The 15936-nt window shown below is 35.5% G+C and overlaps 1 protein-coding gene across 28 annotated transcripts in view; it reads left to right on the top strand.

Moving 5' to 3' along the window:
- Positions 1-15936, top strand: part of EYA4 (EYA transcriptional coactivator and phosphatase 4) — a 154544-nt gene that overhangs the window by 105933 nt on the left and 32675 nt on the right. For 7 of the 28 annotated variants that reach the window (XM_038176296.2, XM_038176285.2, XM_038176288.2 and 4 more), the window contains 7 exons: positions 458-541; positions 4822-4914; positions 11302-11368; positions 13321-13463; positions 13605-13748; positions 14721-14800; positions 15144-15327. In XM_038176296.2, coding sequence (XP_038032224.1) covers positions 458-541; positions 4822-4914; positions 11302-11368; positions 13321-13463; positions 13605-13748; positions 14721-14800; positions 15144-15327 — 795 coding nt within the window. Of the gene's footprint in view, positions 1-452; positions 542-4821; positions 4915-11301; positions 11369-13320; positions 13464-13604; positions 13749-14720; positions 14801-15143; positions 15328-15936 lie in introns of those variants that run through there. The other 21 variants (XM_038176299.2, XM_038176289.2, XM_038176298.2 and 18 more) reach the window with 14 other exon arrangements.

The following is a 15936-nucleotide window of genomic DNA, read 5'->3' as shown; positions in this document are numbered from 1 at the left end:
TTTTAACAGCTGGCACAAAAAAGACCTTTGTAGTTTGTTCTTTCTGGCTACAATGTAAAATATTTTATTTACTTCTCCCTATTTTAAATATATATATTTATATATATATTTAAATCTCAGTAAAAAGTGAATATGCATATGAAGGGAATAGAGCCCTAAAAAAAAGAAAAAAGTGCTGAACCATTAAGGTTCAACCTATTTACTATTTTAATAGAATCCGTATTCCAGCTTAAATAGAAGGGAAAACTTCAAGCATACCATTAAAGAACAGTAATAAATATATGCCCCTATATTATACTTTCATAAATAGACTGTTTAAAATAATGCTCATAAAAACAATACAATGCAGTTAAAAGAATTGGCTCAAAGAGTAAAAACACTTACTTGCATTGAAGAATATTTATGTACACTGAACAGACATTCGGACAATGAACCATTATGCCATTCCTGTCCTCAGGAGACAACATGACAGTTTTAAATACTGCAGACTGGTTGCTGAGTTGCAGTACTCCCTCCTCTGCAACAAGTATGAGAGATCCTGGTACAGTGCATGTGTGTGGTGGTGTGTCTCTGTGACTGCTGTGTAACTTCTCTTGGTTTGCTCTGTTCTTTTGCTCTGTGGTTTGAACATTTCCATGTTGTTGTTTTTTCCACCCCTTCCCAAGAGGCTATTCCCACAGCCAGAAAACTGGAGGGAAGTTGCAATATATAGTTATCTTACTGTACTTTGAAAGACATTCAAAGAGCAAGGAGAATTTTAGTAAGCTTAAAATTAGCTTAACTGCATAGATGCACCAAGAGCCTGGGAGAGCCTCGTGGGGTGAACATGCTGGGAAGGGCTAATTCTCAGCATTTCTGTAAGTCAGACCAACAGATTTTCCACTGAATGTGGAATGTAGCACTGATTGTGCTACTACATGTAACTTGCCACGTGTAACTCATAAACGTTTGACCAAAATTTCCAAGATGTTTAAGGCTAATTGAGTCTGTCACCTCAGTTAACTATTCAGCATGTTGAGATAAATATAGAAGGTAATAATTTAAATAGTAATTAATAACAGCAGGGAAATGTAGTATGAAACTACTTGCATTGTGGAGGGCACTTCAGCTTTGATACAAACTGAAATTAAATTTTCCAAAGGCAGTAGCATGTTTAGATCTGTTCTTGAATATGTCCTGGTGAGTCCAATTTGTTTTGTACCTGTACTTTTTAATGTATCTGTCATTATGGGATATTATGTATTTAAACTGTGTGGAATTTTGCATGCGCCATAACCTGTCCCTTCATGAGATGTGTATGCTAAAGGTTTTCCCTGGCTGCCTTTATTCAGCTGCTTCCATGTGCTGCCATCTCCATCCTTGATCTCAGATGTTCTGCCCAAACTGGGCCCTATCTCCTGCCCTCCAGACCTGGCACAGCTCTAAGCTGAGCCTCAGCTTGCCAGGCAGCTGCCAGCCACCACAAGAGAAGTGCTGCATTTGGCTACTGTCCTCTGTACAACCTTCATAGCTCATTCGCTAAACAACAAAAAAAAAGAAAAAAAAAAAAAGAAAAAAAAAAAGGAAGAAAATGAGCCTTTAGTCACACTTGTTTGTTCTAATATTACCTTCTATCTATTGCATGTGCTTGTCCAGCTTTGCACATAGTAGTAGCATCACCTGCCCCTAAAACTCTGTGTATGTTCTCAGTCTTTAACATAGAGAGGTTCTTTATGGGGAAAAAAAAAAAAAAAGAGGTTGTAAAAGTCAGAGTAAAAGTCATGTTGACCTGTTAAGTTTCTTCATCAAATAAAGAACTTATATTGTAGAAATTACTGACTGTTTGGAGTAGTAGTCAGAGTTACTTTAGAAGTAATTAAGTTTGGGAGAAATCCCTGCAGGGCTAAGTCCTGCTCTGAGTAGGGCCTGTTACTCATGGCAGCATCCAGTCCAGTACTGAGTATCTCTGAGGGTGGAGGTGCCACAGACCCTCTGGGCACTGTCCCAGGGCCTGACTTCTCTCATGGTGAAGAATGTCTTACAACTAATTGTATTGTTCCCTTGTGTCTGTTGCCTCCACTGCATTCACTGGGCACATTCACAGATGAGCACGCCTTTGTTCTTCATCTTCATTGCACTTTCCCATTAGGTAGCTGAAGGCTAGCAATTAGTTTTCCCCTCAGCCTTCTCTACTTAGGACAGAACAACCACAGCTCCTTCTGTCAGTCCTTGTACATGTTCCCCAGCCCTGACCATCATGGTAGCTCTACTCTGTTAGCATCTTTAGTCTTCACTGTTAGCAACACTCAAATGCTTGAGAACACTTTTCATTTTATTTTTACTCTTTCAGTACTTAAAACAATAGACTTAATCCACACTCAACAAAATAAATAAGTGAAAATGAACACAACAGAATATTAAATTTATACTCTTTAAAGTATTCATTCACAATGATGGCTCAAACTCTTGATCTTTGCACTATGTATAGAGCAGTTGCCTCAGTAGTATTACAACCACATTGTACCTCACATGTCAGGAAACCTATGGATGATTTTGTGTTTTGATTTGGTGTTAGCTTATGTTTTGATTTTGGCTTTAAAGTTTTTGTTTGTTTGTTTTGTATTTGTTTTTTTTGTTTGTTTGTTTGCTTGTTTGTTTTGTTTTGTTTTTAGTTAGTACAGTGCTTTTTCACCCTCTTGTTTTAATGACATTCAACTTTAAAAAAAAAAAAATAGTCCAAATGTCTATCTACACTGACCTTGATGAATTCCTTACTGTGATAAAATCTGAATGTAACTAAGTAGAACTGTTTAAAATCAAGTGCACAAAAAATTGCTACAAGTATTTTTCAACAAAACACAGTGCCAATATGCTTTTTTTTTTTTTTCCCCTCAAGTTACGTACATGAGAGGGTTTCTTTTGTTTTAGATCATTTTCTGCTTGACAGGGAGAGAAAAAGTTGGTGAATGTTTGTGCTGATGGAAGTGCACTGCAACTGGCATTAACCAGAAATAGACAAAACTGCAGTAAACACTTCAATTGAAGTGTTCAGCTGAAGCTTTGGCTAAAGGAAATGGTTAGGTGCAAAGTGAAGTTTTCTTCTGGATGCAATACTAAACATAGGTTTGTAGCTCAGTATGGGCAATATTGCAATACTTGCTTGAATAGAAAGAGTTAAAGGTGCTGAAAAGTTTTTTGTTTTTTGTTTTTTGTTTTTTTTTTTTCATGTAAGTAAATGTCTGCATTCTGAAGAGAAAAGAGACATGCAGCTTATAAAGTAACATATGACCAAAAATCTTCAGAGGAGAAAATAAAAAACTTTTCCACATACTATGGTTTGACATTCTCCTTTTGAGGTATAGGCAGACATCTGTACTTAGTAATCAGAAAGGCCTGAGAATCAGTGGAGTGATTGTTATTTTGTAGAAAATGACTCCTAAGCTTTTTCCTGCTACATATTTTATTGATTTTATTGATGACAATAAAGACCTTTCTCACTTAAATAGAGAAATGGGAACAGTTACAAACGACTTTGTTTATTTTATGTAAACTTTCCCAGTTTTTGTTTTGCTTTGCTGTTTGTTTGTTATTTAAACTCTCCCATCCTCAGTCTTGCCCATGAAGTCAAATGTGGGTGCAGTGATGTTGATGGCTTAGCTGACGTCCCTCAGAGGGGTCAGGTAGCTAGCTGGCAGAAAATGCTTTTGCTCAGGATGTTACATCTGCTGAGGGGCTCAGCCAGCCTGGTTGAGGCCAGGCTTCTCCACAAACCCCAGGCTGTGTCTTTCCAGTTCCAGTGCCTGGCATATGACTGTGGCAGTGGCATGTACACTCATCGCCACTGCACTCTGCATGCCTGGGCTGTGATCAGTTCTGTGATCCATAAGCAGGCCCCTGACATATCTGATAAATGTGCACACATGCCTAACTGATCGTCACAAGACAACTGTGGTAACATGTTGGGGTTTTTCAATGTTAGTGTTTTTGATATTTGCCAGTCAAATATCTATTAAAAGTAGCAGCATATTCTGCACTGCTGTTTCTTACCACATCAGTTAGTGGTTCCCAAACTCTGTCACAAAAGTCCATGCTAAATGGTCTGTGTAGGTAACATATTAAACTATAAAATCTGGATTGCTGCTGTGGTGCCTTCAGTTATGGTTTGGATAGTAGGATAGTAGGATGGTAGGACTGCATGATTGTCTGTAAGAAATATTTTGAGTTCATAGTGGATCCAAATGTTTGGTAACCTCTGAATTAGAAGCCGACTTGTTACAGCTGTCATTTGTATCCCACTGTAGTTCTTTCGCTTCTTTTCTATTAAACTTCACTCTTCTTTAACGGAAAATTTCTTGCTGGTGACCTAGCTCGAAATAAAGAAATAAATAAAATCCCACAGATACTGAAAAAGGTGAAGGAGAAGGCAGAATGCTGGCACTGTGAAAGTAATTTGCTTCTATATGAGCATGAAACCATATTATTATTGTTTCATTCGTCAGGCAAAACTATTTTTGTGATGTGCTATATATCCCTTGACAGCTAATGTTTCCTTCCTCTCTGCTACTCTTAAGGAATTGTTGGAATCAATTAGATTTAGGTTGAAATCACCGCAGAAGATATTTCAGTTGCTAAAGCCAATAGATAGCTGAATGCACAGATAAAAAGCTATGTATGCATGGTCATTCCAAATGGTAGCAATGGTACCAGTGCTGTGGTAAAGCAAAGGTTGAAGCTGTTGCATCATATACTTATTATATCTGGACTACCACTAGTGAGACAGGCATGAGGACTCCAGTATAAATTTAGAAGTAAAATCTCATGTCTACTTATTCTTCTATGTAGTGTCTCTTCTTGCAGTCAAAACAGAGCCCATGAACAGCAACGAAACAACAACCACAACTGGAGATGGATCGCTTGACACTTTTACTGGGTCAGGTAAAGCCATAATAAGATCACGTATCGCTATATGCACATTAATGTAGCATTTAATAACCTTCACTAATGAGCAATGCACTGCATGGAAGTGATCTTTCAGAAGACACAAAAAGTAACATTTTAATACCAAATAACAATTCTATTTTTTTGTTTGTTTCTGTAGATATGTTTAAAAAATATATGCATTTTTCATGAGCTATGATCGTAAAAAGCGGCTTTAATAATGACTAAGACCATTCCTGTATGTAAAAATCTTACAGTAATATTATACTGTAGCTTTTTTTCAGTGCTAGTCTTTTATGATTTTAGGAAGAAAAAAATATAGATTGCATTTGGAAAGGCTGTTCTAATTTGTAAAATTTTAAATCTTAAAGGTTATATTTCAGTGCTAACCTTTCTATATGTATGAATAATGTGTTATTTTAAACACTGACCAGATTTCCCAATTCTTCTTTTTCTCCATGTAAATATTTCAGTTTAAGTATTTTAAATATTTTGGTATTAATTGTAAACTTCAGTTACTTCTTAAAAATTAAGCCAGCAGCAACTTCTAAGTAGTTTCCTATAAATTACTAAAAGGTGATGGACTGTGAAAAAATAAAAATTAAAAAAAAAAAAAACTGCCTTCTAATTATTAACAGAAAATAATATTAAAAATAACATTAGAAGGGAGAGAGGGGAGAATTGATTTCATGTCTGACAATACCAATTCAGTGATGGCCTGACTGAAATTTCACTGAAACTAAGAATTGCCATGAAACTGGTTTTGGTAGACATAGGTAGTCACAGCCTACTTCAAATATTCTGGAAATCATGATGCTTCTGTATAATTAAATTGTTTTAAAAACTGAGCATATGTTTCTTGAATTGTTTTTAGGCATCAGTAAATGCAGATATACTCTGAAGTTTGTTAGTCAGAAAAGAATTGAAAACAAATTTTGTGCCTGAAATAAAAATCTTTTGTGAGATGTAAAGTAGCATATACTTTTTCTGATTATTAAAAATGAAAAAAAAAGTTCTCATTATGAAAGAAACAGAGTCAACTTAAAATCTAATAAGTTGCATTAAAAAAATAGCTAAAATTAGCTAAAAAAAGTTGGCTATTTTTTTTCTTCACTCTGATTATTGTTACTCTGTCCTAAGACTTTATTAGGAATGATTACAGGTAATAAAATAAAATGTCTGACTATATATGATTTTGGCATTGTTGATGAGATTTTTATCAGCCTGTTCCATGTATTTAAGACATCTGAGTTTTATCTCACATGTAAAGCCTGGCTAAGGCAGCATTTGCAGGAAGGAGGTGCCAAAAATTGGAGTTCAAGTTCATGCTTAGGTACCTAAATAACAGCTTGATTTTTCAGGATGCCGCTCACCCCTTAGCTTCCACTGACAGGAAAAGAAGCGTTGAGATCTTTGGAGATTTGAAACAGGTGGTGCTGCCAAAAAATGAAGGAACTTGGGCTTTACACAATCTTTTTTGTCCATTAGCCACCTGCATATTCAAATGAAAAATGAGCCTGATTCTCTGTTTAAGCCACAAACTCCAGTATTAAATGAGTATGGTCATTCAAAGTGAGAAATTAGTAGTCTGCCTGTCAAAGTGATGTGCAGTCTTCATCATAAGAACGATGAAGGCAGAGCTGCCTTCACAATGTACTGAGTCTTTCATAAGGAGTAAATCCATTACTTGCCTTGTACTGGTACTTGTAAACTGGGCAATATGATTGTATCAGTTCTGCGGCAGATGTCTTAAAAAAAAAAAAAAAATCACAGAAAAAGCATTTCTTTGACTTTTTAACCTAATTGGTGATTTGGGAAGTTTGACGTGTTGCTAAAGACAATAAATATTAATTAACTAGTACAAAGATGTCATTTGAGATGAACCAGCTGCAATTGAAAACAATGCATAACAATGCCCAGCACTTCACATTGTTTGCTTTTTCCTAAAAATCAGTAACACATATATGTTATTCCCAACCATGACAAAGTGATAATGCTAGTACTTTTCTGCAGTTTTCAGAGCACCTGTGAGCTCATTTCATAAGGATGCCTGGACATAAACCACTAGCCACTAGCAGGGATATCACTTTCTGTTTTAAACAAATATAGGTCAGAAGAATTCAAGCAACCATTGTTGAGTAGGGAAAGATTTAGGTATGTTATTAAACATTTTATGAAATAAAATCACATAGTGGAAAGGCTCACTTGAGAGTCTACCATGTAGAATTCTTCTCCTTCAAATATTCTACCCATTAAAATTGATTTCCATGGTCCAAGGGCAATAAAAACCCATGACATGTCCTGGGGCTGAGCAGAAGGCTGAACAAGCTCTGTAGGGTATAAAGTAGCCAGCATTGTTCCTAATGACCATCTTTAACACAGAAAGTGATGATCAGATGTACCATGCAAGGTATATGGCAGGAGAGACAGAAGAGGCCTCCCAGGTAACTGATGAACCCTGATTTTTGATGGATAAACACTGCAGCTTTTTAAACTGCTGTCTTACACTCGGGCTTGCTCCTTCGGTGACATTCTGCAGTCAGAGGTGCCTCCAAGATAATCTTCATGGTCTTATGACTATGTCCAGTGCTAGGTTAATGGCTGAACCAGATGATCTTAGAGGTCTTTTCCAACCCAAATGATTCTATGAGACTATGAAAATAAACCTGCAAGTTGAAACTGAATGTGCAAGCTTTGAATCTCACTTAAATAGCATAAACTGAATATACTAAATAAGAAACCTCACATCTCAAGAGTTAAGCTGAAAAATAAACCATGTAGATCTAATGAATTTAGAATGAGAGTTGGCATGATGGCTCTGTCCTGGCTGTGGTGTTTCAGCTCATGCTCAGAGCTCTGGTCTCCCCCTTCTGCAGAGTTACCCCCTGAGAAAAAAAAAACAAAAAACATGCCTCAGCATAGGGTAGCAAGGTAGGGAGTCATACTGTGGACCCCTCTTCCTCTTCCTTTTTCTTCAGAATGGCAGTTGGTAATTAATATCCGTATACAATTTGAATCTTTGTGATCCTGTAGCAGACTCTTTTTGGTGTGGAGAGCTGCAGAACAATCTTAAGCTCTGCATTTTCATACTCTGAAAATTTGCTGTAGCTGCTATATTCTGAGTGAATTTCTTTTTGTATTTCAATTGCTTAGAATACTAGATTAATTTGGGAACTGTTCATCATTTTAATGGAGCTGACAGAAACATTAGAAGATCTTGTCGGCTTTTCTATTTACTATTTATGACACACACGCACATAAAAAAAGATATTAAAAAAAAATCTTAAGGCTCTAAAGGCAAGGTTAGGAAATGTCACCACTGCATAACCTTCATTTGGTTCCCTTTTGTGTAGAAATTGTGATTCACTATTTAAATGAGGTCCTTTTAACCTATCCTCTTCACATAGAATTTTCCAGATGCTTAATGGAAAATACAAAATTCTAGCCTGTGTTAATTTACTGAACCCAACACATGCTATCAACATCGTTTATGGTTATTTCAGTTCTCCACATCCACCTTGGACAGTTGAGCTAACAGGGTAAATAGTAAGAGATAGCTGTCAGCTTTTTGCCCCCCTGTGAATCAACATTAGTTGGGATAGGGACATGTCCTCAGCATTGTATTGAGCCTCAGCTCTCTCAGGCTCTCTTGCTTGGAGCGCACCTCAGTGGGCCCACGTACATCTCCTTTTTCTCCATAGCTATGTTGTTCCCTCTTTGTATTTTGTTCTGTTACATTCCTATCTCCTGAAAACCTTTGTCTTCATCTCAGCCAACCCTGGTCAGCAACATCTTTTGGCATCTGGTACATTAATTCCTCATCCCATCCTCAGACGTCCAGCCCAAGGAGCTCTTCTCTTACACATCTGTCCTCAAGCCTCACTGCCATTTCTGAATCTCCACCTTCCACGTTTCCTTCCAGAGGTCACTTCTCCCCATGGATAGAGGGTGGAGATGCTGGAATCCTGTATGGCACAGATCAGCCAGAACTACCACCTGTAGAGAAAGTGGGCCTAGTGAATAGAGTTTACCTGCCAACATCTGCATGCTGCTTTTACAGAGCATGTGCAAAATGGGACTTTTTTTTCTTTTCAGAAGTATGCAGCTTGATGGATTTTCACTTGAGAAATAAAGGGTCTTATACCTGCCCAGAAAACCATTCCTTTACTAAAGTCAAGTAATGAAGTCTTAAAAATATTTGAGTTTTTCAGAGAATAGACAGATTTGTTTTTAATATAAAAAATAATATAATGTTGTCTACCCCCATTCCTATAAATGGCTATAGAAAATGACATGGCTATAAAAAGCATAGCAACCTACCTCCACCATCTCCTCCATTACCAGTCCTCTCTACCAAAAGAGAACTAGGGTGACAGCAGTAAAAGTTGTTTAAATCTGATAACTGACAAAATTACCAATTTGAGCTGTGAAATACAGCATTAGTCCACAGGCCCTACTCAGTCACAGTGTTCTCTTATTGTGGGTCTTGTACCCCGTGTTGTCTCATATTCTAAAATGTTCAAAAATAGATGTGAAAAGAAGAGAAAGAGTGAAAGGAAAAGACTTTAATTTGAATGCTGCACAATTTGTTTCTGGGGCACGTGCCCCATTCTGTCTCCTTTCTACAGTCATTAGTGACATTAGGTAAACTGAAAAAAAATAAAATCCTAAATTCTTTGCTTGTCTGAATTTATGAAATAAGGTATATGCAGAAAGAATAAAAAAAGTAGGCAGGACAAGTTTTTTGCTGAAAAACATTAGATTTTCATAACTGAAGTGGGGTAAATGAACAGTCATTCATTTTTTGTAGTTTATACCAGCTTTAGTGGAATGGTAAATGTGCTTTAACCGAGATGATTAATTGAGTGATGTGTCATTCAGCAAACAATAGACAAAAAGTGGAGCAGTACAGTTAAAAAAGATCTGATAAGCCGGTAATGGATCATGAAACTTCCTTGCCCTGAGAATCACCAAGGTCACTGTGTTAGCTATTGCTTGTCTTCAGAAAGGTCACAGTGATACAACAGGCAAGACTAATTACTCCTCAAGGGTTAAATAAATACCAGCATCCTTTAGGGTTTTATGGGCAGTTTATGTTGATATATACAGCTAAAGGTTCGTCTAAATCTGGGAAAAGCTTTCTGCACACCAAGTAGATCACTCTACCAATTAAGCTTAAACCATGGAAAGACATTCTCAGAAAAGAATAACCAACAAAATTAAATTCAGCACATTTCCATCACAGGCAAATACTTAATATCTTCTCAGCCAGCAACTCTTTTATGAAATCTGGTAGCACAAGTTCAAAAAAAAAATTTCATTTTTTTATTTTCAAGTCATTCTCAACTGTGCATTTTTTGTTAAAAAAAAAAAAAAAAGAAGCTAATGGTTTTTCTTCTACTGTATTTCCTTTTAAGTCCTACACATTCTAAATGTGTTTAAACTAGCTTTAAAAATATGAAGTTCTGCATGTGTTCAAAGCAATAGATCTCAAAGACATTAATTAGACCTGGATGTAGAAATATATCATGTTTCATAAAATAGTTAGGAACCTAAACCTATTTGTCACTTATATAATTCTGAAAGTTCATTTCTACTACCATTATGAACAACTCAGGAAGAGGGTACACTTTGAAGTACAACTATGATTGATTAGACTAAAGAAATTCCAGTGCTTCGTTGTGTACTACTTTAATCTTTTGAAAAGTGAATGAGCAGCAGATGGCCTAATAAAGACACTCTGTATGTTTGCCCAGTATGGATTTGGTCTGAAGGGATTGGTTCAACACTTTAGAGTACATATATTTGGAATACATCTGTCTTAGTCAAGACAGATGGCTAAAGGAAAGAGAAACTTCGAAACACTTGGAATTAATCCAATGTGAACACCGCTTTTGAATGAAATTTTAATGGGATATGACTATTGTTCTGTTAGCTTTCTTGGAAGAATGCAGCTGTTAATAGTATAGACATACATAATTCTAATGGCTACTGTACAGGGATGTTTTTCAAATACAAATGTTGTTAGTGCCTGTGTTCTAATCAGCCTGTTGATAATGATGTTTATTTGGCTTCTAGTAGTCAGTTAGGCATCTCCCATCACCTAAGCAAGCTAAAATTGATCATACTCATATAAAACATATTTTTACTATACAATATCAAAATTAAACTTGTTAACGTAGACTGTAGAACAATGAATGTTTGTTCTGTTTGTCAAATGTTTCAGTTTGTGTATTAAGATGTTACAGTTCAAGTGACATCTTTGTTGAAAAGCTGTTTCAATGAAATTTTCTGCTAATGTGACTGTATTTGTATTTAGACTGTTTGGCTGTAATGGTCTCATGATGTTTTTAACTGTCAAACTCTTTGTTTTCTGTTTTGCAGTAATAACAAGTAGTGGTTACAGCCCAAGATCAGCGCATCAATACTCACCACAGATATATCCCTCCAAGTTAGTGTCTGTACCTATTCTAGTCTTGTATATGAAATTGACTTTGGTTGTAGGCAGGTCTGTGGTTTGCTGCAAACAAATATTCATCACCAGAAGAAAGAGAGAGAAAGTAAAATACTTAAGCTTCAGTACAGATTCTATTACAGTTCTATGTCCAATGTTGTTTTTTTTTTCTCACGTGGCTGGCTGCAGGGTAAGATCTTACTCTGTGCAGTACTGTACTGCCACACAAGAAATATCCTTGAATTTCTGCACAAAACAGAAGGAAAAAAATGGAGTGGAGTGACACATCAACATCTTAATAGTGCTGGCATTAAATACAGACATATTTTGAAGACAGTTTATATTTAGAAATTACAATTGCATGTGCAAGATGCGTACTTAAGGGTAACCCTCCCAGTACTGCCAAATTGCTCCAAACATTCCATAGTTATGAACCACCCTTTCCTACTTTCTCCAAGATTGTAAGATGTAAAAATCAAATAAATTATATCAGATTAACTTTAATCTCTCTCTTTTTAAAATTATTTTGAAGCCAGTGGAGGGTATTAAAACTAGAACCTTTCTTCCAATTTATTTTTAGTTATTATTTTTATTATTTATTTATTTATTGGGGAAACTATGTCAATCATATAAATTGAGGAGTGGGAACATTATGGAAAGCCCTGAGGATGTTTTATGAAATTGACGAAATTGACAACCTATAAAATTGCATGAGTGCTTTGCAAAAGGGTGCTGGATTTCAGTATGCCATACATTTTTTTCAGTGTATTCAATGCATCTACCTATGCAACTTTGTTATTTGATACAGAGAAAACATTGAAACTATAGCTGATGACGCTTTTTCAAATTTCTTTAACAAATTTGCATTCATTTCATGTTAACCAGTATTTACTGATAGAGAAAGTAGATGCCTAAACTAAAAACATTCCTCCTTATTCCACGTAAAACAAGTTTTGGCAGACTATATCAGATACCTTTGCCCAAATACATTGCACGATTTAATAGATTTTTTAATCTACTGTAAAAATTTACTGGCATCTAAATTAATGCGTAATCCTTTTCTGATAGCAACGGCTGCCAACTGTATTAAAATAATTAGAAAGAAAAAAAAAAAAAAGAATAAAGAAAAATAAATTAGAATCTGAAATTTAGTCATGGCTTTAATGGCCAGGTTTCAGTTAGCTTAATTCTGCAGAGTATGTTTATTCAACTCTTGGTCCATAAAATCTTATTTGACTTACAAAACAATCCAAGACAAATGTTTCTCTGTATGCTTTTGCAACTTTGGAGGGCAAAAATTTTAAACTTGATTTTGTTCAATCTCTCAATAAAGCCCCAGTATTTATAACTTAAAGCCATTTTTATTCCCATTCTACTTCCCTAGCCCATATTTTCCAACTGTTTAAAGCCCATCTGGTTACTAAAGCATAGTTTTCATGCTTCTCTAAATGGGCATGATCCACCTCCCATTGAAGCCAGAGATGTCTGCTAGGTGTCTGCTGAAGCAGAGCCATACATAGAAAACACAATGTAGTAGCTTTAATGTACTCCTCTGTATTTCCTTTATTCTTCCAGTCCTACTGTCCCTCCACTGAATTAAAGAAATGAGGGCCTTTCTCATATGAGCATGCTGATCTTGCCTCAAAAGTGTCAAATCCATACAAAACTGTTACAGCAGTGATACAGTGCACCTAGAGCTGAACACAAGAGCTTAAGAATTAAATTGTAGTGATGGGACTGCACAAAATACTCATAGTGCCCTGGAGAATGTGAGCCAGAATGTTTTTCAGTTTATTTCAGTGGGGGATGGAATAACTCCCATAAGAGGAAGAGTTGGCAGAATAATGAACTGCCTTTGGACATCTCTAAACCTTTTTCTTTACTTTATTGCTTGAATAAATATACAAAGTATTTGTTGCCACAGTAATGCTATTTTTCCTGATATTTAGGCCCTATCCACACATTCTTTCTACACCAGCAGCTCAAACAATGTCTGCCTATGCCGGACAAACCCAGTATTCAGGAATGCAGCAACCAGCGGTCTATACAGCCTACTCACAGACAGGACAGCCATACAGCCTACCTACTTACGGTATTTGACCTCTTATTACTTCTCTTTACATAGAAGTAAGAGCAAAGAGTAAACATTTTTGCCTTTTTATTATTATTATTATTTTTCCCCGCTGTAAGAAAATATTTTAAAGAATCAGTTGAAAATTAATTTCTTATACAGATTTGGGTGTAATGTTGCCAGGCATCAAGACGGAAAGTGGGCTCTCGCAGACGCAGTCACCACTGCAGAGTGGGTGCCTCAGTTACAGTCCAGGTTTTTCCACCCCACAGCCAGGCCAAACACCATATTCATATCAGATGCCAGGTAAGTAGCCCTTGCTGTCATGCATCATCCTGCCCTGCTGCTGTCGATGGCCCACTATTCCCTCATTTTTATATTTTCAATTCATTTTTGTGAACTCTATGTATATGTGTGTCATTGGCAGCAATTTTTACCACATAAAGCCAGATTTTTTTTTTTCCAGTATTAACATGCATATATATTAATTTTGGTCATTTTCTAATCTAAATCATGACATATAATGCAGTCCTCATTTGTAACTTAAGTTTTTTGGGGGGTAAAATCACATGGCAGGACTGGAAGCACTAGTTGTATTTATCGGAGAACACAAGTCACTTTCCTTTTTTTCCATGTTTTTGAGTATGACATCATTAGATGCTTGTTTTAGAATTTATCCTTAATTCATATCTATTCTTTCATTTATTATTTAATTTATAATTCATTTATTGCCCTTAGATCATTGATACATTCTTTTATCTGAATACATTTGTAGTTTCTAGTACAATGGCAATTTTTTTAAATATTGCATGTACAATATTAATCATCTGAATTATCTTGAAAACATGGAAATGCCTCATTACAGGTCAGTTAAAAACAACCAGATCATTAAAATATTCTTTAAAAAAAAATAAAAATGTTTCATAAGTGAACATACACATAAGCATTGCAACTTATAAGGAAATAAAGGAAAAAGGGAATAACAGTATCTGAACAGAGGTGAGACACTGTAAAATACTGAAAAATATTTTTGAGATTACTGTAGTGACTTATTGTCAATACAGTTCTTCAATTGTGAGAAAAAGACTGTATGCCTGTATGCGTGGAAGTAGCATCGCATTTATTTTAAAGTCTCATTATAATGTTTTATTATTTAAATGGAAAATAAAAATTGTTTGCTCCTGTGGTCTGTCTATGTCTTAGCATGAAAGCCTATATTTAGAATTGTATTTTGATTCAAAAACAAGTTATTGCAACTAATCATAGTTTTAATTTTAGGTTCTAGTTTTACACCATCATCCACTATTTATGCAAACAATTCTGTTTCAAATTCTACAAACTTCAGTAGTTCACAACAGGTATGAATATCAACATTTTTCTTCGTGCATTATAAAAGTATTTCTGTAACTCTAATGATGGCGTGTTATTTAAGTTTATATTTTTTATGCTCAATGAGACTTACTGTGGTTCAGTGCTATTTTCTGTGGAAAACAATGAAAGTCCCAGTGGATGCCTAGTTTCATCTTTTGGCACCTAAATACTTCATCAATCTTCCCATAGTCTTCTAATAAATATTCTTAAACTAGAAAATGTAAAATAGAATCCAGCAACTTCTTGCATAAGTCATTTGATTGCATACAGAAATACTTTATGGAAAAATTGCTTGTTACTCTACTCAGTTAACTGCATTTGCTGTTTTAGGATTATCCATCATACACAGCTTTTGGCCAAAACCAGTATGCACAGTATTACTCAGCATCAACATATGGTGCATATATGACCTCAAACAACACAGCTGATGTCACTTCTTCATCATCATCAACCTACCAGTTACAAGAATCTCTCCCTGGCCTGACTAGTCAACCAGGTACAGATCTACATTCAGGTGAAAACAAAATTTTAATCTTATCCTGTATTTGTATAAGGCGAAGATTTCCATGTCTACCCTGGTGATTTTTTTACTGTTTGACATTTTAAGGTCATGCCTTTCTGGAAACTTTATTTATCATGTTATCATGCAAACCAACCAAAATAAGCTTTCTGTTTGTTTTTGTTTGCTTTTTTTTTTATTATTATTATTAGTTTTTTTTTTTAAGAAATCTGTGCAACTTGTTTGTAAGTTAAAAAAAAAAAAAAACTTTGCAATTTGAGATTGTTATCTGTGGAAGGAGTAGACTGAAATTGTTGCAATGGTCTGTTAGGGATCTGTTAGTACCAAAAACAAATGTACAGTAACAAACCTTTAGTAAATTCCGAAATAAAAATTCAGTCAGGTCTCCAATGTAGTGTAACATTCTGGCGGTGTAACATTCTGGTATCTACCTACATATTCTGAAGGGTTACTGTAAATGATTTAAAACGCAATGTTTTTCTTCATTTAATTGTGCCCCAATCATACCAGCAAGTGTACATGTATTTTATTCAAAATGTATACAAGCCAGACTTGCTAATTCACAAATTTAGGTGACTAAGAATAGAGCAATCAGTTATTAAC

This window comes from Anas platyrhynchos, chromosome 3 (genome assembly GCF_047663525.1).
Source record: "Anas platyrhynchos isolate ZD024472 breed Pekin duck chromosome 3, IASCAAS_PekinDuck_T2T, whole genome shotgun sequence".
NCBI classification, from domain to species: Eukaryota; Metazoa; Chordata; class Aves; order Anseriformes; family Anatidae; genus Anas; species Anas platyrhynchos.
Note: the sequence above shows the minus strand (reverse complement) of the source record. Positions and strands in the feature narration are given on the sequence as shown.